The sequence below is a fragment of the Bufo gargarizans genome, chromosome 9, assembly GCF_014858855.1.
Source record: "Bufo gargarizans isolate SCDJY-AF-19 chromosome 9, ASM1485885v1, whole genome shotgun sequence".
In the NCBI taxonomy this organism is placed as follows: Eukaryota; Metazoa; Chordata; class Amphibia; order Anura; family Bufonidae; genus Bufo; species Bufo gargarizans.
In genome coordinates, this window is record NC_058088.1 from 20262772 (window position 1) to 20286500 (window position 23729).

At 44.6% G+C, this 23729-nt stretch overlaps 1 protein-coding gene across 4 annotated transcripts in view; it reads right to left on the minus strand.

The window, feature by feature from the left end:
- Positions 1-8961: 8961 nt before the first annotated feature.
- TAP2 (transporter 2, ATP binding cassette subfamily B member) overlaps positions 8962-23729 on the minus strand; it is a 35216-nt gene continuing 20448 nt past the window's right edge. For 3 of the 4 annotated variants that reach the window (XM_044268841.1, XM_044268839.1, XM_044268842.1), the window contains exons 10-12: positions 18995-19163; positions 9903-10039; positions 8962-9823 (exon numbers count right to left, since the gene is read on the minus strand). In XM_044268841.1, the coding sequence (XP_044124776.1) occupies positions 9638-9823; positions 9903-10039; positions 18995-19163 (492 nt within the window). In that variant the 3' untranslated portion in view covers positions 8962-9637. The remainder of the gene's footprint in view (positions 9824-9902; positions 10040-18994; positions 19164-23729) is intronic. The other variant, XM_044268840.1, reaches the window with a different exon arrangement.

A 23729-nucleotide genomic window follows, 5' to 3' on the forward strand; every position in this document is an offset into this window, starting at 1 on the left:
CTCCCTCCACAGATTCTAAATTGGATTCAAGTCTGGACTCTGGCTGGGCCGCTCCAAAACGTTAATGTTGTTGTCTGCTAACCATTTCTTCACCACTTTTGCTGTGTGTTTTGGGTCATTGTCCTGCTGAAATGTCCACTGGTGCCCAAGGCCAAGTTTCTCTGCAGACGGCCTGATGTTGTCGGTGAGAATCCTCATGTATTGCTCTTTTCTCATGGTGCCGTTTACTGTGATTAGCTTCCCTGGTCCATTGGCTGAAAAACACCCCCAAAGCATTAGGTTCCCACCACCATGTTTGACAGTGGGGGATGGTATTCTTTGGGTTGAAGGCTTCTCCTTTTTTACGCAAACTGGACACTTTTTGCTCAAATGTAAATAAAAGCTGAGAAATGTTTTTTTTTTCCACAATAATGCCTCTTGTACATCATCTTTTGGAAGACACCTATGTCATTTCCTGTCAAAAAATTACTTGCTGCTTGAATAAAGGTAACTTTTTTAAAAAATTTGCCAGGGGTATAAATAATTATGGGCAGCACTGTATATGCTGGTGCTGCAGAATCCGACATCAATCCAGAGTTCTGCTCCTGTTTTTGAGAGCTCTGTGTTCTCCCCATCCCTTATTTCAGTTTTAGAAACAGCAGCAGGGAGTGGGAGGAGGTTGGACACAGCAGATCTGAGGGAGGAGAGGATCTAAGAAGGTCAGATCACACAAGCTGTAGCTGGGGATATGGAAATGCGTACAAGGTAGTAAATAAGACGTGTAGAGAGAGAGCAGACCTTCCACTGGAAATTCAGCAGGGGGAGGAATGTTTAATCACAAACTCGTCTGCATCGGTAATTGCCAGTACAAGGTACAGGATATCCCTTATGTGCTGTAGCAGGGAAAATCCACGTAGGAATAAATCTGTGTGGATACACGAGAGCTAGAGAAGACAGCAGCATCCTGGACACACATGCCCATGAGAAAGGTCTGCTACTAGGAACTGGCTGTAAACTAAATATCAGCGGTTCTGAACAATAAATGAAAATTGTAGCCTGAAACTTGGTGCAACTTTAGTTTTTTAACTCAAAGTAACCACCAACATATGTAAAAATAGTTTTTTCCATGTCTGTGTCCATAGCCTTTAATATTCAATAGCCCTTTATGGTCATTCATCTGATTGCCCCCTCTGAAGTGTTTCTAATATTATATGACCAATTAGCTTTTTATGCAATTCTATAATGTAATTAGTAGACATAGTGCATATTTTATGCCTTTTATTTCCTTTGTACTCTCTATAGGATGGATTTATTGCTGGCCTTGAACTTAAAAAAAAAAAAAAAAAGCCATCAAACATTTCACCACACCTTGTGTGCTCCTGGCTTTGAAGTGTGGCCTCTGGCCTTTGTTTTAGGATAACCTGGTCCTCTATACGTTCTAAGTTGTGTAATACTTGAACTAGTTATGTCACAGAGCTGCTAATGTCTGTACGTATGCAAACATTTTAAGAAATGTAAGTAAATCCAAATGATGCAGAGAAACAGGCTAACTGTCCTTTTAAAAATGGAAGCAGGTCTGGCACATACCGCCTTCAGTGCATGCATTGATTTTTTGTTTGTGCTATCTTATCTACCAAGCCGTGAATCGCTTGGTTTGTTCTATTGCTTGCAGTACCTAAACTGGGGCCCCTAGGTGGGTCCTTTCGAAGGGTGTCAACCTACTCTGTAGAGAGATAAAAAAAACTTGGCACCCCTGGTGTAATACGTGTTTGGCATAGGATGAAGTGATGATAGCGGGCTGCTCACCTTTGATGGTTGTGCGGTAGAACATATCACTGTGTATGACTAAGTACAGAAATAGGATGATCTGGTATCGTAACTGAGCGCCAGTAAATACTCCAAAGATGGTCTTTATTCAGATTGTGTGTCACGGGGCGGAATACTCCTTTCATTCGGTCCGGTCATCAATAAAGACCATCTTTGGAGCCAACTCCCTGCTAATGAGTATTCCTTGGCAGCGCGGTCATGATACCGGATCATCCTACTTCTATACCAACATACTCATTAGGGCAAGTTTCAGCGTTAGAGGTATTCCCATCTCATCCAGAAACAGCCAATCGGGCTGTGCTAAGCTGTTTCTGTAACTCCCAAAGAACTGAATGGTACCTATGGAAAAAGCATAGCACACAATGGCCACCTCTGACTGTCGCCTAGAAGCAATCCAAAAACCTTTTACCGATCTTCCATAAGAAATCTAAGACGTTTTGACTCGTGTAGGTGCCTTTATCGGTCATTAACCACTGAGCAGATCGAAACTTTACATATGTTATTCTGGATCAGTAAAGTGTTTTGTTTTTTCATAGGGGGACGGGATTATTTTTATACCCGTCACCCTCTCTTCCTTGTGCATAGTTTGACATTCCTATACGTTGTGACTGCATCCTGCCTTTGCCCAGAAGGACTATGGTCTTATCGAGATTTGCTTCTGCATCTCTGTTTACTTATCAATAGCTGAAGAGACCAAAAATTTCCATGATCCAGAACGGGAGCCTTGTTTTAATGCACTGGACAGGGTGATTAGAGGTGTTCGTATTCATGCTCGTTAGTAGAAATAAAACCAGTCAGATACATACTGCTGAAATGGTAAAGGGGGTGATGATTTGAAGAAGAGTTCCTGTATTCCTGGAAACTGTACAAACGGGATGTTTTTTGTTTTTTTGTTTTTTTTTAACATTGCCAACCATGAGGCAATGATGGTAAGCAGCTGTTATCTTTACACACAGAACCGAGAAGTAAAACTTTCCTTGCTAGTTGCTACTCCTCAACTTTCGGGCTGTTTCACACGAGCGGATGTCACGCACGGCATCCGCTTGTGTGAAACAGCCTGAAACGAGTGCAGCACCCCAGATATTTCCCCTAGTATATTGAGGCTGGAGCTTACAATTCACAGTATCGGAGATAAATGCCTGATCGGTAGGGTCCAACCCCCCTGTGACCTGCACCCATCACAAGAACACTGATCCCATTCTCCTGAATATATGGAGTGTCGAAGATTGAAAAGTTAGGCTCCTTTCACACCTGCGTTCAGGTGTCCGCTCGTGAGCTCCGTTTGAAGGGGCTCACAAGCTGCCCTGAACGCAGCCGTCTGGCCCTAATGCATTCTCAGTGGAGGCGGATCCACTGAGAATGCATCCGTCTGCCAGCGCTCAGCCTCCGCTCCGCTCAGTGAGCGGACACCTGAACGCTGCAAGCAGCGTTCGGGTGTCCGCCTGGCCGTGCGGAGGCGAGCGGATCCGTTCCGACTTACAATGTAAGTCAATGGGGACGGATCCGCTTGAAGATGACACCATATGGCTCAATCTTCAAGCGGATCCGTCCCCCATTGACTTTCAATGTAAAGTCTGAACGGATCCGCGCATGCTACTTTCAGACTTAGAAAAATTTTCTAAGTTCTAATGCAGACGGATCCGTTCTGAACGGAGCCACCATCTGCATTAATATGAGCGGATCCGTTCAGAACGGATCCGATCGAACGCAAGTGTGAAAGTAGCCTTAGGTTGAGTTTATCTTATCTTTTTATCCTCTAAACCACTTTTATTACCATTGAGATAAAGTACGGTAGATCTCATCTATGTAGAATGAGAGATGCGAAGAGTAAATGTGCTGTCACGCTCCATTATCATTCTTTATCAGGATCCAAGTTTACTTCTGAAAGAATAAGGCTACTTTCATGTCCACGTCGTGTATTCTGGCAGAGAATAACCTGCTCAAATTCTCCAGATGCAGCCACATTTCAGCAAAATTGCAGAGAATCGGCGGGAACTAAACCAGTTTGTGTCACAGATGTGAAAGTAGCTTTAGGCTACAGACACACAATCGGGTTTCTGGATGCAATTTTGGAAGCCAAAACCCGGAGTAAATTAAAAAAGAGAAGTCGTATCTGTACTTTATACTGCCTTTCCTTTTATGAGCCACTCCCGATTTTGGCTTCAAAAACCGTATGCAGAAACCTGACCGCATGGATGTGCCTTTACAGGGAAACTTTTCTGTCTCTGGCGCTTGGGTCATAACAGAAAAATATATATAATTTTTTTTTCTTTTTTATACTCTCTAGCAGGCATCCTCAAACTGCGGCCCTCCAGCTGTTGTAAAACTACAACTCCCACCATGCCCTGCTGTAGGCTGCTCGGGCATGCTGGGAGTTGTAGTTTTGCAACAGCTGGAGGGCCGCAGTTTGAGGATGCCTGCTCTATAGCAATGAAAATCTAATAGCTTGGATCTGTGCAGGGAGAGGAGTTGCATAACGTTGTACATGCATCTATCTTGCAAAGCGTTAAGGCAAGAAAACCTGAGCAATTACCATACAGAGCTTCTTCGTAATATGGAAAATAAAAATCTGTTGTTAAAACATCAACGTGGAAATATCTTCTACTGCCATAGCAAATACTTGTTCTCGTAGACGCAGATCTCACACTGGTTCACGTTATGATGAAATATCTGCATATACCTCAAGGATTGTACTGACCCTCTAGTAGGCCCTTAATGGGGTTGTCTGGGCTCTAGATATTAATGGATGACCTATCCGTCTCTGCTGCTCGGTTCGTCCACTGTGTTATTTCCAACACCAGGGCTGCTGAGGACATCTGACTGTTGGGGTGCAGGGACCCCCATGATGTGATATTTATGATCTACCTATGCAAATCACATACACAATATGATTCTCCATCAGGTGACATTTTACAACAATCGACTGTTATGACACAGATGGTCATGCTCAAAAGGGTAATAGCAAAAGTTACACCACGCTAAAAAGGAGGAAATGGGGGACAAGTAGCGCAGACTGTTCAGAAATTTTAAAACAAAAGCTTTATTCTTTGTACGCGCCAACATCCATTAAAATTCAGCACGTCGTATTCAGACGCTGTTTGATTAGCTCGATCCAGGGTTTCACCCACTTCCACCTAAGTTGCCGCCCACTGCCTGCTGTCAGACGAGATCCATCCCTGGTAATGGAGACTCAGAAGATGGCTGAGAGGACATGGGGGCGTGTTAGTACTAGCTGCGATACTGAGCCCGATTTTAAAAGAACTGCTTCTACACAGCTTCAGAACGTGACAGGAGCCTCCAGTGACTTCCCACTCGTTTTCAGCTCTAGAGCTCACAGAACAGATAAACGAGGGGTAAGTAAAGAAAAGGATGTCACAGCAGTACGGTGCTGGCAGAAGAGAGATGCCCCCTGCTTCTGAGTGAGATGCCTCTAGCTGTGCAGCTGAAACAAGGAATAATATGGCTGTAAAAAAAAAAAAAAACATAGCTGTTCCTTCACAGTTATGATTGTACAAAGAAGCACAGCTATCGGGCAGACTTTTTTGAAAAATTATGTAAGCTTTAAGCATAAGGCCGATCCTGCTGGGCTACTCTTTAAGGGTTCAGAACCGATACAAGGATGTTGGAGGGAAGAAGACTGATAGAAAACTAAATAAACAGGTATGTTTGATACATATGCTAAGTCCTCTTATACCAGGGGACTAAACATTGATTTTGAGATGTGCCATCTGAAATTCATCACATTTACAGTCCAGTTCTGGCATTCTCGTTACAGGCACTTTTTAAGCGGTGGACAAGGAACATGGGCAACTTGTCCAGTTTATGTCCATATTTAAGTTCTATGCATAACCAGTGATGCACTGTGCTTTCTTACAAGACTCATAATTTTTGTCTTTGATTTATAGTACAGTAGCTGTTCCGTCAGCTTGGTCCAGACGGGCTTACCTTTGAAACCCACCCCCCATCCATGAACCTTGAGCACCCATAAAGCTGGCTCAGTGGTTGTCCTTACTGGGACCTGTTTCAGTAGCAAATAACCACTGTACACTAGAAACACCATAGACCAAGAACACCACAAATTCTGTTCTACAACTATTGTTTAGGCCTTAACAGGGTTCTTTGGAAATTATTTAAAATGGCTGCAAGCAACCTGTCGTAGAACATTAGCAGGTCTGGTGGCCTCCACCTGCAGAGCTGCCTAGAGTGGGTGAAGTGCGGGGCCTCACGACACACTATGCTGTAGCACTTGCATATACTAGCCATTAGTGAGCATTTCTATCAGGCTGCTCAGCCATGGTGCCAAATGGTAGGCAGGATCGCATCATTACCATTTATTGTAGAGCAGTGTAGTGAGGCCCCAATCGCAGCTCTGCAGATGATGGCAACCAGTCCTGCTCACATTCTAGAACAGGTTGCTTGCAACCATTTAAAGTTACTTCCAGAGAACCTCTTTAACCACCTCCCATCTGCCAATTGACTATAATCGTCCAGGAGGTGGATCACTATCTCTGAATGGACGTTTCTGAACATCCATTCAGACATGGCAGCCGCACGCTAAACATGCAGCTGCAGAGCAGGTTGCCCACTGTCAGTGACAGCAGGGCAACCCAGAGAGAAGGCAGGGACAGTGTCCAGGTGTCCCTGCCTCACAGAGCGCTGTGTATACTGTGCGCTTCCTGTCCCGGCCTTGCGGCCATGTGACCGCCGGGGCTGGGAGAGTGCAGGAGCTATCGGGTCTTCTACAGACCTCGATCAGCCCTGCACTGAGGCTGTACAGCGTTGTATACTGCTGTTCAGCCTCACTGGGGGGTGTATTTCCTCTGTAACTGAGGCTACTATGTCATCTCCAGTTACAGGAGAAATCAATAGTGAAGTTAAATGTCCCCCAGAGGTCTTGTATGACCTTATGGGGGGACGCAAAGTGTAAAATAAAAAATAAAGTGTTAAAATAAAAATAGTACCAATCAAACTGTCACCTCATCCTACAAAAACGAGACCCTAACTAAGACAATCGGTCAAAAACAAAAAAAAATAAGATGGAGACACTAAAGCATCATTTTTTGGGTTTTAAAAATGCTATTGTGTAAAACTTGAATAAATAAGAAAAAAGTATACATATTAGGTATTGCGACGTCTGTAACGATCTGCTCTATAAAAATGTTACATGACCTAACCCCTCAGGTGAACGCAGTAAAAATAAATAAATAAAAACGGTGCTAAAATAACCAATTTGTTGGCCACCTTGCCCTATAAAGTGTTATAATGAATGATCAAAAAAATCATATGTACCCAAAAATAGTAACAATAAAAACGTCAACTCTTCCTGCAAAAAACGAGCACCTGCACAAGACGCTTGGCATAAAAAAATAAATAAAATAAGGCATTCAGAAAATGGAGACACAAAAACATAATTTATTTTTTTTCAAAAATGTGTTATTATGTAAAACTGAAACAAAGAAAGTAGACATATTTGATATCATTGTGTCCGTAACAACCTGCTCTATAAAAATAGCAAGTGATCTACCCTGTCAGATGAATGTTGTAAAAAATAAAAACCGTGCCAAAACAGCCATTTTTTTGGTTACCTTGCCTCACAAAAAACTTAATATAGAACAATAAAAAAAATCATATGTACCCCAAAATAGTACCAATAAAACTGGCACCTTATCCCCTAGTTTCCAAAATAGGGTCACTTTATGGAAGTTTCTACTTTAAGGGTGAATCAGGGGGGCTTCAAATGGGACATGGCATCTAAAAACCAATTCGGCAAAATCTGCGTTCCAAAAACCATTCGGCGCTCCTTCTGCGCCCTGCCGTGTGCCCGTACAGAAGTTTACGTTTCTGTAAACCGCAGAATCGGGGTAATAAATATTGAGTTTTGTTTGGCTGTTAACCCTCGATGTGTTAAAGAAAAAAATTGATTAAAATGGAAAATCTGCCAAAAAAGTGAAATTTCAAAATTTGATCTCCATTTTCCTTTAATTCTTGTGGAACACCTAAAGCAGGGATGTCAAACTCGTGGCCCTCCAGCTGTTGCAAAACTACAACTCCCATCATGCCTGGGCATACTACAGCTATCAGGGAATGATGGGAGTTGTAGTTTTGCAACATCTGGAGGGCCATGAGTTTGACATTCATGACCTAAAGGGTTAACAAAGTTTGTAAAATCTGTTTGAAGTAACTTGAGGGGTGTAGTTTCTACAATGGGGTCATTTAAGGGGGATATCCATTATGTAAGCCCCACAAAGTGACTTCAGACCTGAACTGGTCCTTTTAAAAGTGGGTTTTGGCAATTTTAAAACATTTTTAAGAATTGCTTCTAAAATTCTAAGCCTTCTAACGTCCTAAAAAAATAAAATGACATTTACAAAATGATGCCAACATAAAGGAGACCTATGGGGAATGTTAAGTAATAAATATTTTATGAGGAATCACTTGCTGTTTTAAAAGCAGAGAAATAGAAATTTTGAAAATTGCGAATTGAAATATATTGACTCAAATTTATGACCTTCATGAAGTACAATGTGTCACGAGAAAACAATCCCTGAACGGCTTGGATAAGTAAAAGCCTTCCAAACCTATTACCACATAAAGCGACATATGTCAGATTTGCAAAATTAGGCCTGGTCAGGAAGGGGGCAAATGGCCCGGATGTGAAGTGGTTAATATGGATGTCTAAATTTTAACTATTTTTGCTATTTCTAGGTCTAACATGTTCCTCCATTTTTTTTTAAATACAAAAGTTCCAAATTCATTGAAATAGAGTTAAAGGGACTTTCTGGGTTATAGATATTGATGATCGCTCTACACGATATGTTATCAAATTTAGATTGGTGGTTTTGCGCCGTTTGCTGGCGCATGAGCAGTAGTTAAAGCAAAGCTGTGCCCACAATGGGCATCGCAGTGCGCAGGATCTCGGCCGGACCGAAGGATGACGCTTGGGAATAGAAGGGCATGCAGAGGCTGGGGCAACAATGAAAAAAGGCAGAGCAGTCTGGGCGCCAACACAGTGAACGCCGCCCCTGGGCACTTGCGAGGGCTCATTTGCATATGATTTAAACTTATTTTTTTCCAGCTTCTGCAAGTGTAAAGAAAAAGACAAAGGTACTTTGACATTCATGTACAGCTGTGCTATAGGACAATGTAAGCACTGTATATGGCCATATGGAGGTGACAGACTCCCTTTTATTTATTTTTTGTTGTTTTTACATTTTCTGGCAATTCATGACACACTGATAACCATCGAGACCTAGAAATAGCTGAATACTGATTGTACACTGGACAAATGTCAGACACCTATTAACGGGGTTGTCCAGAAGTTTTTAAGGAGAGCAGAAAGGCTTATAAACCCAAAAATAAAGCTTTACTCATCTATTACTAGTACCTCGTTATATCCCTCCTCATTCGGCCCCCGGGGCTTTTGGTCTCCAGACCGGAAGGGATGATCGAACGGCCAATGGTCAAGCGACCACTCGGCCAATCACAACTCAGCGGTTACAGATGCATCAACGGCACGTAACCAAGTCCAGTGATTGGCTGGGTTGTTAACAGCTAGGCTTATACTGAATCTTACAGCACATCGAACATGGGGCAGCTACTAAACTATGCAAGGTCCACATCACCTTTTTCCTGACACCAACAAAAAGTTGTAGTTTTCTCCCAACTGGAAGTGAACATATTATTTACATATACTTTTTCTTTCTACCAGACTTCCATCCTTTAGGATGCTTACTGTACGTGTCAATAAATCTGGCCCTGGAAAGGTGCTGGCGCAGGTAAGCGGCACAGTAACAAAGCTAGCGGTGCTCTATTATTCCAATGTCCACGTTTTTCAGTCACCATTTTGCAAGAGTCTACAGTAAGTGCCTTTCTTCTGTACAAGCTCATTGTGGCTTCCACACTCTACTACTCGACCCCCATCCAGAATGAGAATCTGATCTGCTGTTCGCACAGTACGAAGCCTATGAGCGATGATCAGAAGAGTGAGACCTGGGATCCCCTGAAGAGACTGCTGGATCTGTGGAAGAGAGAAAATTGTCAACATGCAAAAGCCAAAAATATCACATTAATTTGCTGTAATGATCACAGTTCTGCACCTCATGCTCTGTTTCAACATCCAGGCAACTTGAAGCTTCATCCAGAATAAGTAACTTGGGTTTACGTGCAAGAGCTCGAGCAAGGGCAATGCGTTGTTTCTGTCCAGCACCCAACTGGGTCCCACTATCTCCAACATCTGCCAAAACAAACAGGACATTTTAGTATCAGATAATATACAAATAAGAATCTGTATGGGGTTATATCTGTAAAGAATAAATCAAGGCAACTGGACGTACTGTAGATTTCTTGAAAACGTTTCACTCGTTCTTCCAACAAGCTTTCTCAATTCTGAGTGATTGTACAAAAATTCTGGGAATAAATATGTAACTGAATCCACATCTGGTAATTATACCCAGCATTGGGTTAAAGGTGTTGATTCCATTATCCTAATTGGAGTCAGTAGGTGATAAAGACTTCCCAGAAAAAGGTGTCAAGACAGCATTGTATGTGGCAGACAATAGATGTCTAACCCCCCCCCCCCCCCCCCCACCACCACCACCACCACCACCTCTATTCAAGCTGGGTATAATTAACAGATTCTACAGATATGTAAGGATTCAGTTACATATTTATTCCCAGAATTTTTGTACAATCACTCAGAATTGAGAAAGCTCGTTGGAAGAACGAGTGAAACTTACAGTACGTCCAGTTGCCTTGATTTATTCTTTACAGATATATACCATGACCTGGATAAATGAGAACCTTCACAGACATGTATGGGGTTATACTTGTCCTTGAAGAGTGTAAAGAACAGGTGACATTAGTGGCCTGGAAAAGAGTCACGGCCAACGAAGAGTCCTGGTTATTCATAAATTCCTGCTCTCCCTGCCCACCTGCTGATGACTGACAGTCTTCTACCTAGTTGTTTCCCTTTCTCTCTAGGAGAAAACTGCCGATCATCAGCAGATGGGGGGGGGGGGGGGGGGGGGAGAGCAGGAGATTATGAATAACCAGGACTCTTCTCAGGTAGATTTGACCCTTTTCTAATTTGGGCTGTAATTATTATGATGCTGGTTCTTGACAACCACTTACTTTTAGCTCATGAGTGACACACCACTGAAATCACCATTTCCGTCACTATTTTATGCTGTCCTCAGTGAGATCAGCATAAAGTTGATGACAGGTTCCCTTTATGCAAGTAATGAAGTATTGAGGCACTCAGGTTGAAAATTTTGCAATTGAAGTATAGCTTTATTTCATATTTTCTGCATCATCCATTTGCCTAGTGGTATATATCAATGACAGAATATTTCTGACCGGACGTTTCGGTCACGATGGACCTTCATCAGCGGTCATATCTGTAGGGTGGGTAGAGGCATTTCTGGGGCGCTGGAATGCCTCTACCCACCCTACAGATAATATGACCGCTGATGAAAGTCCATTGTGACCGAAACGTCCGGTCAGAAATATTCTGTCATTGATATATACCACTGGGCAAATGGATGATGCAGAAAATATGAAATAAAGCTATACTTGAATTGCAAAATTTTCAACCTGAGTACCTCAATACTTCATTACTTGGATAACGGCCTAACAGCCCTTGATTGGCATCGGTGACATCTTTTTGAAGAGTGCGGTTCCTCACTATACTACAGGTTCCCTTTATGGCCAGAGTTCACATTTTGAGGGCAACCAAGACTGAGTGTGTTCCACTCTCCTCCACCCTCATCGATGCAGAAAGACCTGTAAGTGTTAGGTCTCCTGTTGTTCTCTGCCATTCTACTTACCAGGCTCCCCGCATGGCCGCCTCTGCTTCTCCCTGTGCATGGATGAAAACTTCCGGTGACGGGGGGAGCAGCCAATGGCAGGAGGTGAAAGGGATGAGCCTCCCTAGCGTCACCCGTGATGCTAGGCAGGCTAGTTCCCATCACTGCCTGCCATTGGCTGATAGCTTCTCCCCCCCGACACTGGATGTTTTCCTCCATGCATGGAAAGAAGTAGCGGCGGCCGTGCGGGCACCAGGAGCAACGTGGAGAGCTAGGTAAGTAGAATCAGTGTGAGGGGCCCAGTCGGTAGGGGGAAATTTACAGCATTGGATAACCCCTTTAACACGTTTAGTTCCTGTGTGATCTAAAAATCCGTAGCCTTTCAAAGAGTGTTTTGATGTTTGAGAGCAGTATGTATCTGTGTGTGCTTGTGCATTAGCCTAATGATGGGTGGTGGTATGCGTCTGGGGTGCGATTTAGGAAAAATTTGCATTTGGGGGATGAGTGTAAGATTGGGTGAGTGGAAATAGATTACCCCTTGCAATTGCACCCATATCACATGCCAGGTATCACGTCTGAGATGGCAGGTAACAGACGTGCAGCGCAGAGGGGCGGGAAGAGGAGTACCCTTCCACTAGGGAGAGGGAGGAGTGGTGACCCCCTAGCTCACCTGGCACTGGCACCTGGTTTCTCTGACGTCCCTAGACGGGCTGCTAACCCATACGCCGATCACATGCCTTGTCCATGGCTTACCCTGAAATAAGCCCTAGGTAGTGAATAGTCCTCACCACTGACACCTAGGGTAACAACAGGGAAAGAACAAACAACAATCCCCGAAAGGAAACAACAGGAGAGAACCGGAGATCCAACAGCTCCAGTTCCAACGGCCACAGCAACTGTTGTTCACCTGAGGCCAGAATACAAGATTTGGAAGGAAGGTCTATATCTGGCAACAAGGGAAGCAAAAAGGGAGAATATATAGTAGCTGGGAGTGGCTGAGAGAGAACAGCTGAAAGGAAAAACTACAGATTCCTAAATGGGACAAAATGGATCGCAAACCTAGGCGGGAAAACCTGGACCTGGAATCCAATTTCACCATTAGGTCATGGAGCGATCCCTTGACAAACCAGGCGCGTAGCCACCCGCTGCAACCTTCTGACTCCAGGCACAACACGGTCAGTGATAGGTCGCGACACCCACGTGACAGTAGCCCCCTTTCTACGAGGGGCCACCAGACATTCAGGACCAGGTTTCTCCAGCCGAGAAATGTGGAAAGAACAAATTAACCTGGCGTTTACTTCCGAAGCTGGCACCCACATTCTTTCTTCCAGACTGTAACCCATCCAATGCACCAGATATTGAAGGGAGCGACAGACAAAACGAGAATCTACAATTCTTGCCACCTCAAACTCCAAATTGCCATCGACAATGATTGGAGGGGGCAGTAAAGGTGATGTTCCGAAGGTGCAACATACTTTTTGAGCAACAATTTCTGAAAAACATTATGAATTTTCAAAGTTTGAGGAAGCTCTAGGCGAAATGCCAAGGAGTTAATGACGGCGACTATTCTATAAGGACCAATAAACCTAGCACCAAATTTCCAAGAGGCAACCTTTAACTTAATATTCCTAATCGACAACCACACATAGTCATTTACCTGACGAACGTTTTTTTATCAGCCATACGTTTATAGTTGCTTTGAACCTTTCTCCATACAGAAGAGAGTGATGATGTAAACCGTTCTTCCTGGGGGAACCCAGAAGGCTCCCCCTCACTAAAAGTACTAAATTGTGGATGAAAACCATGTGCACCAAAAAATTGTGACTTACCAGTTGATTCTTGATGGTGATTGTTTATAGCAAACTCTGCTAAAGGTAAGTAAGATGACCATTCCTCCTGATTTTCAGACACAAAACATCTAAGTTAAGTCTCTAGGTTTTGGTTGGTGCATTCGGTCTGACCGTCCAACTGCGGATGGAAGGCTGAGGAAAAGTACAAATGTACCCCAAGGCGAGAACAAAAAGCTCTCCAGAATTTCTAAATAAACTGGGTTCCACGATCTGAAACAACATTGGAAGGGACCCTGTGAAGCTTCACTATTTCACTGATAAAAACCTGAGCCAGGGATCTAGCATTTGGCAACGCGGGTAAGGCAATGAAATGCACCACTTGAACCATGAACCTGTTGGGAATGACCAGTGGCAACAGAGACCCTGCCGGATAAGTATGAGTGACTTTAGCACGTGCACAGGTAGACACAAAATCAACTACATTCTGGGGCAACCTCGGCCACCATAAAAGGACGAGACAATAGATCCGAGGTTGCCCTACTACCTGGGTGCCCAGCGAGTGCAGAGTTATGATGTTCTTTTAATATTTTAAGGCACAAATTGAAAGGCACAAACAACTTTCCTAAGGCACAGGAGACCGGGGCGTCCCCCTGAGCCTCCAACACCATCCCCTCCAGGTCTGAGTGTAACGCAGAGACAACCACCCCCTTTTATAAAATCGGCACCAGATCGTCAACATCACTCCCTCCAGGAAAACTTCAAGACAGATTTGGTATTTTTTGCCCCCGGACGATAGGTGATAAAATTAAACCTGGTAAAAAAACAAATAGGGCAGCAGACTAAATAAAACTTTACTTTTAATACATCAGGAGATAAAAAAGCCCCTACTAGACAAACAACGATTAAGACATGCCCGGTGGGTGTACGCACCGAACAGAATTGCCACAGGTGAGAGGGGCAGGGGCGGTAATGGACGGGCGGCGGGTACGTGAACGCAGACCACTAGCCCTAGTACCTCCCTGCTTGACCTGTGACACCCTATAAGTATCCAAGTGACGGGGTCCAAAAAAACCCCGCAAGGGGTTTTTTTGGACCCCGTCACTTGGATACTTATAGGGTGTCACAGGTCAAGCAGGGAGGTACTAGGGCTAGTGGTCTGCGTTCACGTACCCGCCGCCCGTCCATTACCGCCCCTGCCCCTCTCACCTGTGGCAATTCTGTTCGGTGCGTACACCCACCGGGCATGTCTTAATCGTTGTTTGTCTAGTAGGGGCTTTTTTATCTCCTGATGTATTAAAAGTAAAGTTTTATTTAGTCTGCTGCCCCTTTAGTTCTTTTTTGTTTGCATTTTGAGCAGTATACCAGGAGGCCCTAACGGTCCTTCCTGTAAAGACCACCATTCATTGTAAAAAAACAAATACCACCTAGCTTGTCTAGGGGTAAGATGTTTAGCAGACTCAAGGTATAACAGGTTTTTATGATCCGTAATCACCGTGACAGGATGAGCTGCCCCCTCCAAAAAGAGAAACCATTCCTCAAACGCTAATTTAATACCTAAAAGTTCCCTGTTGCCTATATCATAATTCTTCTCGGCTGCCGACAATTTGTTAGAAAAGAAAGCACAAGGATACCATTTATTTGGAGACTGACCCTGGGACAGTACTGCCCCCACCCCCATGGGTGCAGAGGTGAAACTCTCCTTCAGAGAGGAAAAAGCCAGTTTAGCAGCGTTAGACCATTTAGGAAAATCTGTCCCCTTCTTTGTCATGTCCGTAAGGGGTTTGACAATCGCAGAATATGTCTGAATGAATTTTCTATAGAAATTGTCAAAACCCAAAAAACACTGCAGAGCTTTTAGGTTCTCAGGAAGATCTCATTCTAGGATCACGCGGACCTTTTCTGGATCCATACGGAACCCTGAAGCTGATAGAAGATACCCCAGGAATTGTACCTCCTGTATGGCGAATACACATTTCTCCAATTTAGCATATAAGCTTATTAGTCTGTAAAATCTGAAACACCTGCCTGACATGTGCCTTGTGTGTCTCCAGATCAAGTGACTAGATCAAAATATCGTCAAGATATATCACCACAAATCTGCCAACAAGATGACTAAAGATATCGTTGACAAAGTGTTGAAAGACAGCAGGAGCATTAGTGAGGCCACCATGACCAAGTTTTCATAATGCCACTCAGGAGTGTTAAACGCTGTCTTCCGCTCATCCCCCTCTTTGATGCGAATCAGATTGTAGGTTCCCCTTAAATCCATTTTGGAAAACCATTTCTGATTATAGAGGTCAAAAATGAGAGGAAAAGGATAGGGGTCTCAGATAGTTATCCGATTTAGTTCACGAAAATATAGGCAAGGACACAGGGAAGAACCCTGCAGCCAGGCGTGAGGAAGAGGGTCCGATATGTCCTTTAGACAGACTCTCGGAAATATAGTCCTTCATGGCTTGTCTTTCGGGGCCAGAAAGATTATATAACCTGGTCATAGGTAACTTTGCTCCAGGGAGCAGGTTAACCGGGCAATCATATAGACGATGGGGTGGTAACTCCTGACACACCTTTACAGAGAAAAGTCGGACACAAATGCTGGTAAGGTTGTAATTGAGGTGGCTGAGCAACTGCTACTTATGCAATTGTCCCTTCAATCCTCACTACACTCTCTGGCCTGCCAATCAACAACAGGATTGTGCGCTACCAACCAGGAAAGTCCTAACATGATAGGAGTGGGAAGACCTTCAAGGACATAGCAAGAAATAAATTCATTATGGAGGGCCCCCACCCGAAGATGTATGTTATCTACAATGTGTGTCAAGTTCCCCTGAGTAAGAGGAGCAGAGTCGATGGCGAATATGGGTATTGATCTAGATAAAGGACTAAAAGACAAACCAGAGTCCGAACGAATCGGGCATCCACCATATTAACCCCAACCCCACTGTCCAAAAAAACTGAGATTGTTTCAGTTTTATTACCCAAAACTACCATAGCTGGCAAAACAAACAGACGTTTGTATGGAGGAGATGTATACACCCAGGTTGTCATCCTCCACACAACCTGGGGTCAGTAGTTCTGGCGGTTGTTTCTTTTTAGGTATGGATGGACAAGTTCTAAACGACCACAAAAAAAACTCATCTTACAGCGAACCCCAGGAGGACCAATTTGATAAGTGGCTTCTCCTAGTTGCATAGGTTCGTCTGAGTCAGAACAAACAGACTCCTGCCTTAGAAAAGTCTCTGGAGGACGACAACTCCTCAGCCTATCCCTAAGGCGTATATCAATTCTTATAGATAGCGACATAGCGGCCTCAAGGGACGCAAGCGCGTCTTTTACTTTCTCTGACAATCCCTGGCAAAACTGGCTTCTGAGAGCCGGGTCATTCCACAGAGTATCCGTGGCCCACCTTCGAAACTCGGAACAATAGACCTCCGCTGACCGATCTCCCTGCTGAAGCCGCCGTAATCTAGACCCAGCTAGGGAGACTCATTCAGGGTCATCGTATATGAGACCCGGGGCCTCTAAAAACTCATCTACCAACCGGAGAGCCTGGGTACCAGCTGGTACATGAAAAAGCCCAGGATTGAGGATCCCTTTAGAGAAGGGAAATAACAATCCCCACCCGCAGTTCCTCATTACCAGAGGAATTTGGGCGCAGCCTGAAATATAATTTACAGGCTTCTCGGAACACCACAAATTTGTCTCTCCCTCCAGAAAATCTGTCAGGGAGAGCAACCTTAGGTTCTGGATTGACCTGGTAACCCATAGCAACCACTGGGCTCGCGGTCTGCTGCAGCTGCTGAAGGACCAATGCCCTCAATTCTGTCACTTCAAGAGACAGACCTTGCAACTGATTTGCCAAAGCAGCAATAGAATCCATAGTGGGATTTTTTTTTTCTTAAAAAAAAGAAAAAACTAAATAAGGGCCAGATATAATATCACGTCTGAGATGGCAGGTAACAGACATGCGGCGCAGAGGGGAGAAAAGGAAAGTACCCTTTCACTAGGGAGAGGGAGGAGTGGTGACCCCTAGCTCACCTAGCACTGGCTTCCCCGACGTCCCTAGACGGGCTGCTCACCCGTATGCCGATCACGTGCCTCGTCCCTGGGTTACCCTGAAATAAGCCCTAGGGAGTGAGTAGGATGATGGGAGCACTAGTCCTCCCCACTGACACCTAGGGTAACAACAGGGGAAGGAGAAACACAAACACCACAAACAATCCCCAAAGGGAGACAACAACAGGAGTCAACCGGAGATCCAACAGCTCCAGTCACAGCAACTCCAATTCCAGAATAGAAGATCTGGAAGGAAGGTCTATATCTGGCAACAAGGGAAGCAGAAAGGGAGAATATATAGTAGCTGGGAGCGGCTGACAGAGAACAGCTGAAAGGAAAAACTACAGATTCCTAAATGGGACAAAAAGGATCGCAAACCTAAGCAGGAAAACCTGGACCGGAATCCATTCTCACCATTAGGCCATGGAGCGATCCCTTGAGAAACTGAGACCTTCTGACCCCAGGCACAACAGGGTCAGCGATAGGTCAGAACACCCTCTTGACATCAGGATGGTGGGTATGTGACAAAATAATGAAAGTCCGATGAGAAACATCTCCCTTCTTGTATAAAGGGGCGGCTTTGTTATATCAAGTTTTACTAAAATATATTCTACTTAATGCAGAATGGAAGTGAAAAGTGGCAATCACTTTTGAGGGACAGAGAAGTGCTCAGTGCAAACCAAAAATAAAAATCACATAAAGCTACACAAACGACATTACTCAGCAGGGGGCAACACTGAGCACAAGAAGAAGTTCCAATGAAAATGAAATGTTTATGTCAGGCCTCATGCACACAGCCTTCGTTTCGGGACACATACAATACAATTTTTGAGGACCTATTCATTTCAATGGGGCAGCAAAAGATGCAGACAGCATGTCCGCTCCCTCAGCGCCGCAAGGCAAGGGGCTGACCTCTACATTTTTGGAGCCCAGCCACGCCCATTTCTATGGGGCCCAGCACCTCCCCGCATCCCAAACTGCCCCGACGTCACAGAAGCTCGGTAATCCGGCGCATGAGCATGGCGCCGCACATAAGCAGAGTGTACAGGCAGCTGGTGCATGCACAGTCCATTCCCTACTGCCCGCACAGGGATGGAAGACCGAGCAGGCGCTTGCGTCCGTGCACAGGATTACGGCGCTTCTTCTCTGTGACGTCAGGGCTGTAAGGAGGGCAGTTTGGGATGCGGGACAGTGCTGGGCTCCATAAGAATGGGTGTGGCTGGGCTCCAAAGATGTAGAGGACGGCCCCTTGGGCTCTTTTCGGGGGTAATTTGCATAAATAAATAAATAAAAAAACGATTTTCTGAATCAACAAAATCATTCATATAAATAACAAAAGTATATTGCAGACATGCTCTGGGTGAACTATCAGAACGCATAAACGCCTCTGTAGGCATAATCCTGGAGACAGAATCTCTTGAAACTAAAAATAAAATAAAACCTAAATAAAAAATATAAGTAATATTCCCCATCTGCGGAGTCACTCGTCGGGTTCCTGGTCTCCCGCTTTCTATTGTGCTTGTACAGTGTAATGCTTACATCGCTTACCTGTATCATAGGCCTTGTCCAAGTCACTGATGAAGTTCTCAGCCTTTGCTTGCCTCGCCGCTGCGGTCACTTGCTGCTCAATCTTGTTGCCGAGTCCATAACTGATGTTTTCTCTTATTGTTCCGGCAAACAAAACCGGATCTTGGGCGACCAGCGCCACCTAGAGGGAACATTTTACAGTGATTTCATTAATATAAAAAATCTCTCACTAGAGGGGATGTGACTGTGGCCCCTTTGTTAAAGTGTCCTTGTGCTTTAAAAAAACCTTTTAATGTGTCATAGCAAAATAAAAAAAGGTTATGGGTCATGGGAAGCGGCAATGCAAAATGACTTTTTAAAACAAAAAGAGGTTTATTGCACAAAAGTAGTAAAAAGTAAAAAAAAAAAAAAATCTACATGTATTTGGTATCACTGTAATCGTATTGACCCAGAGAATAAGATATTATGTTATTTATGGCGAAAAATGAATGCCGCTAAATTTATAACGTAAAAACTCAGTGGCAGTTTTGTTGTTTTTTCCTATCTCTCTCCCAGAAAGAGTTTTTCCGAAAGTTGTGTACCGCAAAATGGCACCATTAAAAACTACAACTTGTACCGCAAAAAAAAAACAAGCCCTCATACAGCTACATAGCCGGAAGAAAAAAAAAAAGTTAAAGCTCCTGGAAGGCGACAATGAAAAAAGCAAGAATAACGCATGGTCAGTAAGACCCAAAATAGGCTGGCCACTAAGGGGTTAAGCATCTGGTAACCTCCGACCCTGTAATATGACAGGCTGGCCATTATATGCCACTCACTAGATGCTCAGCGGGGTGGCGCAGCCATGCGAAGCTTTCTTCTTCACGTACCCTGCTGGCTGAGCTGCTGCTGTGACGTTGGCGCTGTGCTGTGTGTGTTGAGTCAATCAGCTCCCCCCACCCATTACTCCCCTATTCTAGCCCCTCATACAGTGTGGCGGAGTCTTCAGCAGCATCCCCCTCCTCCAGAGGCCCTTGAAACCCGTGGGCCCCAAAGCAAAATCTGTAAGAGCGCAATTAATGATTTTCAGGGCTCTGGCGAAACATGTCGGGGGCAGTGTCTAAGAGATTTAATCTGTTACACAGGAATACAAGTGTAAGTGCACCCTGGTATCTGACAGGTAGGTTGTGGGCACCACATGCCAAGCAGCAGCGATGGGGTCTTTTAACCCTTAGCTTTAGGCCTGTTTCACACTTGCATTGGTAATTCTGATTTTGAGATCATCTCAAAACCGGAATTAGGGCTCGTGCACACGAACATGTGCCGGCCGTTACGTGCATTGGGGACAGCAAATTGTAGTCCCCAATACACGGGCACCATCCCAACTTGAATGGGTCTGCATCCGTGATGTGGTTCAAAACGTCCGGTGCCCGTACATATTGCAGACCCGTTGTTTGCGGGCCGCAATAAGGGCACCATCCAACTACGGTCGTGTGCATGAGCCCTTAAACGGATCCGTTTTGATTTTGCACATCAGGATGCATCCGTTCCGTTAGGATGCGGTTGTGTGAAATCAAAACGGAACAAACCATATCCTTAATTAAATACATTAAAAATCAGTGAGTGACTGATCCATTTTTTTAGGATCCTAAAAAAAAACGTATCCGTCACCATTGACTTACATTGTGTTTAGTGACAGATATGGTTTGTTCCGTTTTGCAGCGGTTTGGTGTCCGGTCACAAAACGGAATGCTGACAGAATGGACGACATCCTGAACAGATCTCTTTCCATCCAGAATGCATGAGGGAATAAAGATAAGTAGGGAAGGGTACACTGAGGTGTAAAGAGGTGTCAGTGGCCAAATGGCTTTTTGAAAATATTAATCATACTGGTATCTTACTGGTAGCTATGGTAAAACTGCTACCTCTGCACCCCCGATAGCTAGGCCCCTGTACCCTTCCTGTTTTACACTACATAGGTTTTGGAATTGGAGAATTTACAGAGAGCCCGGTGGAGGTAAAGATGGACGGCAGGCTGCTGGAAGGTAAGGAAGATTTTGAATATCAGTTGTGTCATGCTCTCTTCATTTGTATACATAGGAATGGTGCAAGCTAGTGTGCGCTATGTCAGACATGTGACCCAATGGTTTGGGGTATGTAATCTGTTTAAAGGGAACCTGTAACCATGAAAATGTAAGATAATCTGCAGGCAGCCTGTTATAGGGCAGGAGGAGCTGAGCAGATTGATATATAGTTTTATAGGAAAAGATTCAGTAGGACTTGTATTTTATTCATTTATATTCCTGCTTATTCTGGGCTTTGAAGTCCAGGGGGCGGAGCTATCAGTGTATACATAGTCATAGAGGGAAGGCTGTCAATCACTGATAGAACCGCCTCCTGGACTCCAAAGCTAAAAATGAACAGAAATATAAATGAGTAAATTACAAGTTTTATTGAATTTTTTTCAAATAAATCTATACATCAATCTGCTCAGCTCCTTCTGCCTTCAACTCAGACACCATATTCATGACAGGTTCCCTTTAACTGAGCTCCCACAATGCACTGCTCTATGATTACTGGAAACCAGTGGATTTCAGCAGCGATGTCTGTGTCCGGCCGGGAGCTCCTCCTACTGGTAAGTGACAGATCATTAAGCAATGCGCCGCACAGACCTGTCACTTACCAGTAGGAGGAGCTCCCGGCCGGTCACAGACATCGCTGCTCGCAGGTAAGTATAATGCTTCTACAAATTGCTAAGTAACCATGGCAACCGGGACTGCAGTAGCGTCCTGGTTTCCATGGTTACCGATCGGAGCCCCAGCGATTAAACTGGGACTCCGATCGGTACTCTCCGCTGCCACCAATGATAGGGGGGAGATTTTAATTAGGAGGGGGAGGGAGGGGTGAGGGCCCACTGGCAACCAACGAGTTAACTACAGGGGAGGGAGGGGGGGCCGGCCGCACTGGACAACAAAGAGTTAACTACAGGGGAGGGAGGGGGGCCCACTGGCCACCAACGAGTTAACTACAGGGGAGGGAGGGGGGCCCACTGGCCACCAACGAGTTAACTACAGGGGAGGGAGGGGGGGCCGGCCGCACTGGCCACCAACGAGTTAACTACAGGGGGGAGGGGGGGGGGGGGCCGGCCGCACTGGCCACCAATGAGTTAAAAACAGGGGGGAGGGGGGGGGGTCTGCCAGGCAGCAGGGGGCAGTCATGTACACAGTTCTTTTAGTATATTCTAACCTGAAGCGTCCCTATCACCATGGGAACGCCTCTGTGTTAGAATATACTGTCGGATTTGAGTTTCACGATCTAACTCATATCCGACAGTATATTCTAACATAGAGGCGTTCCCATGGTGATGGGGACACTTCAAGTTAAAATATACCATCGGATTGGAGAAAACTCTGATCCGATGGTATAAAAGGGACTCCTGACTTTACATTGAAAGTCAATGGGGACGGATCCGTTTGCAATTGCACCATATTGTGTCAACGTCAAACGGATCCGTCCCCATTGACTTGCATTGTAATTCAGGACGGATCCGTTTGGCTCCGCACGGCCAGGCGGACACCAAAACGACTTTTTTTTCATGTCCGTGGATCCTCCAAAAATCAAGGAAGACACATGGACGAAAAAACGGTCACGGATCACGGACCTACGGACCCCGTTTTTGCGGACCGTGAAAAAAAACTGTTGTGTGCATGAGGCCTAACGGATAAAAATATAAATGTGCAATTCGCCTTTTTTTTTTGGCCCCCAAAAAGTGAACAAAATGCTGTATGTACCCCAAAATTGTACAAATAACTACAGCCCAGGGGCGTAGCTATAGGAGAAGCTGCAGCTTTGGGGCCCTGACCCAAAAGGGGCCCATCCAGGAGGAGGAGGACTAAAAGATTTGGTCAGGGCCCCCTCAACAGTATTACACAATGAAATTATATACAGTGACAGTATAGACAGTGTAGAAAACGGATGGAACAGCTGCTGGCCCTGGTCGGAGAGAACGATCTTTACTAGCCACAGGAATGGGGGCGGCATGAAAGGAAGGGGTTGCGAAAAAATTACTGGGGGAGGGGGGCCCCATTCAAAAATTTGCTGCTGGGCCCAGTCATTTCTAGCTACGCCACTGTTACAGCCTGTCCTGTAAAAAAAAATAAAAATCAAGCCCTCAGCTCTGTAGATGGAAATATAAAAAGTTATGGCTGTCAGAATCTGGAGATGCAATGCAAATTGAAAATTTTTAAAAGCTGTAAAACAAAATAAAACCTATATAAATTTGTTGTTATCGCTGTAATAGGGACGTCCTGTCATTCCATAATGCATTTTTCCCATCTTTTCCATAGAGGATATAGCAAAATTAAACGGTGCCATTAAAAATACAACTTGTACTGCAAAAAATAAAGAAAAGTAAAAAAGTTATGGCTCCTGGAAAGCGGGGAGGAAGAAAAACAAAACAAAACAATATTGGCTTGGTCCTTGAGGCGTTGAAGGGGGGGCACTGCTCATACAATCAGCAGCTAATATAAACACAGCTTATAGTTAAAGCTACTAATTTCATTCAAGTGTGTGTACGGTATATAAAGGTTTCTGGAGGTTCCCTATAAAGCAGTGATCACGGGGGCAGACATTTTTCTGGATTTCCTATCACTAAGGACAATATTACAAATCAGCCTCTCCCTAGCCTGATACAGATGCACACAGACACCACATGCAGACTTTGCTTCGTATTTGTCCCATTACTATTGTGGTGACATTCATGTGCAGGTGT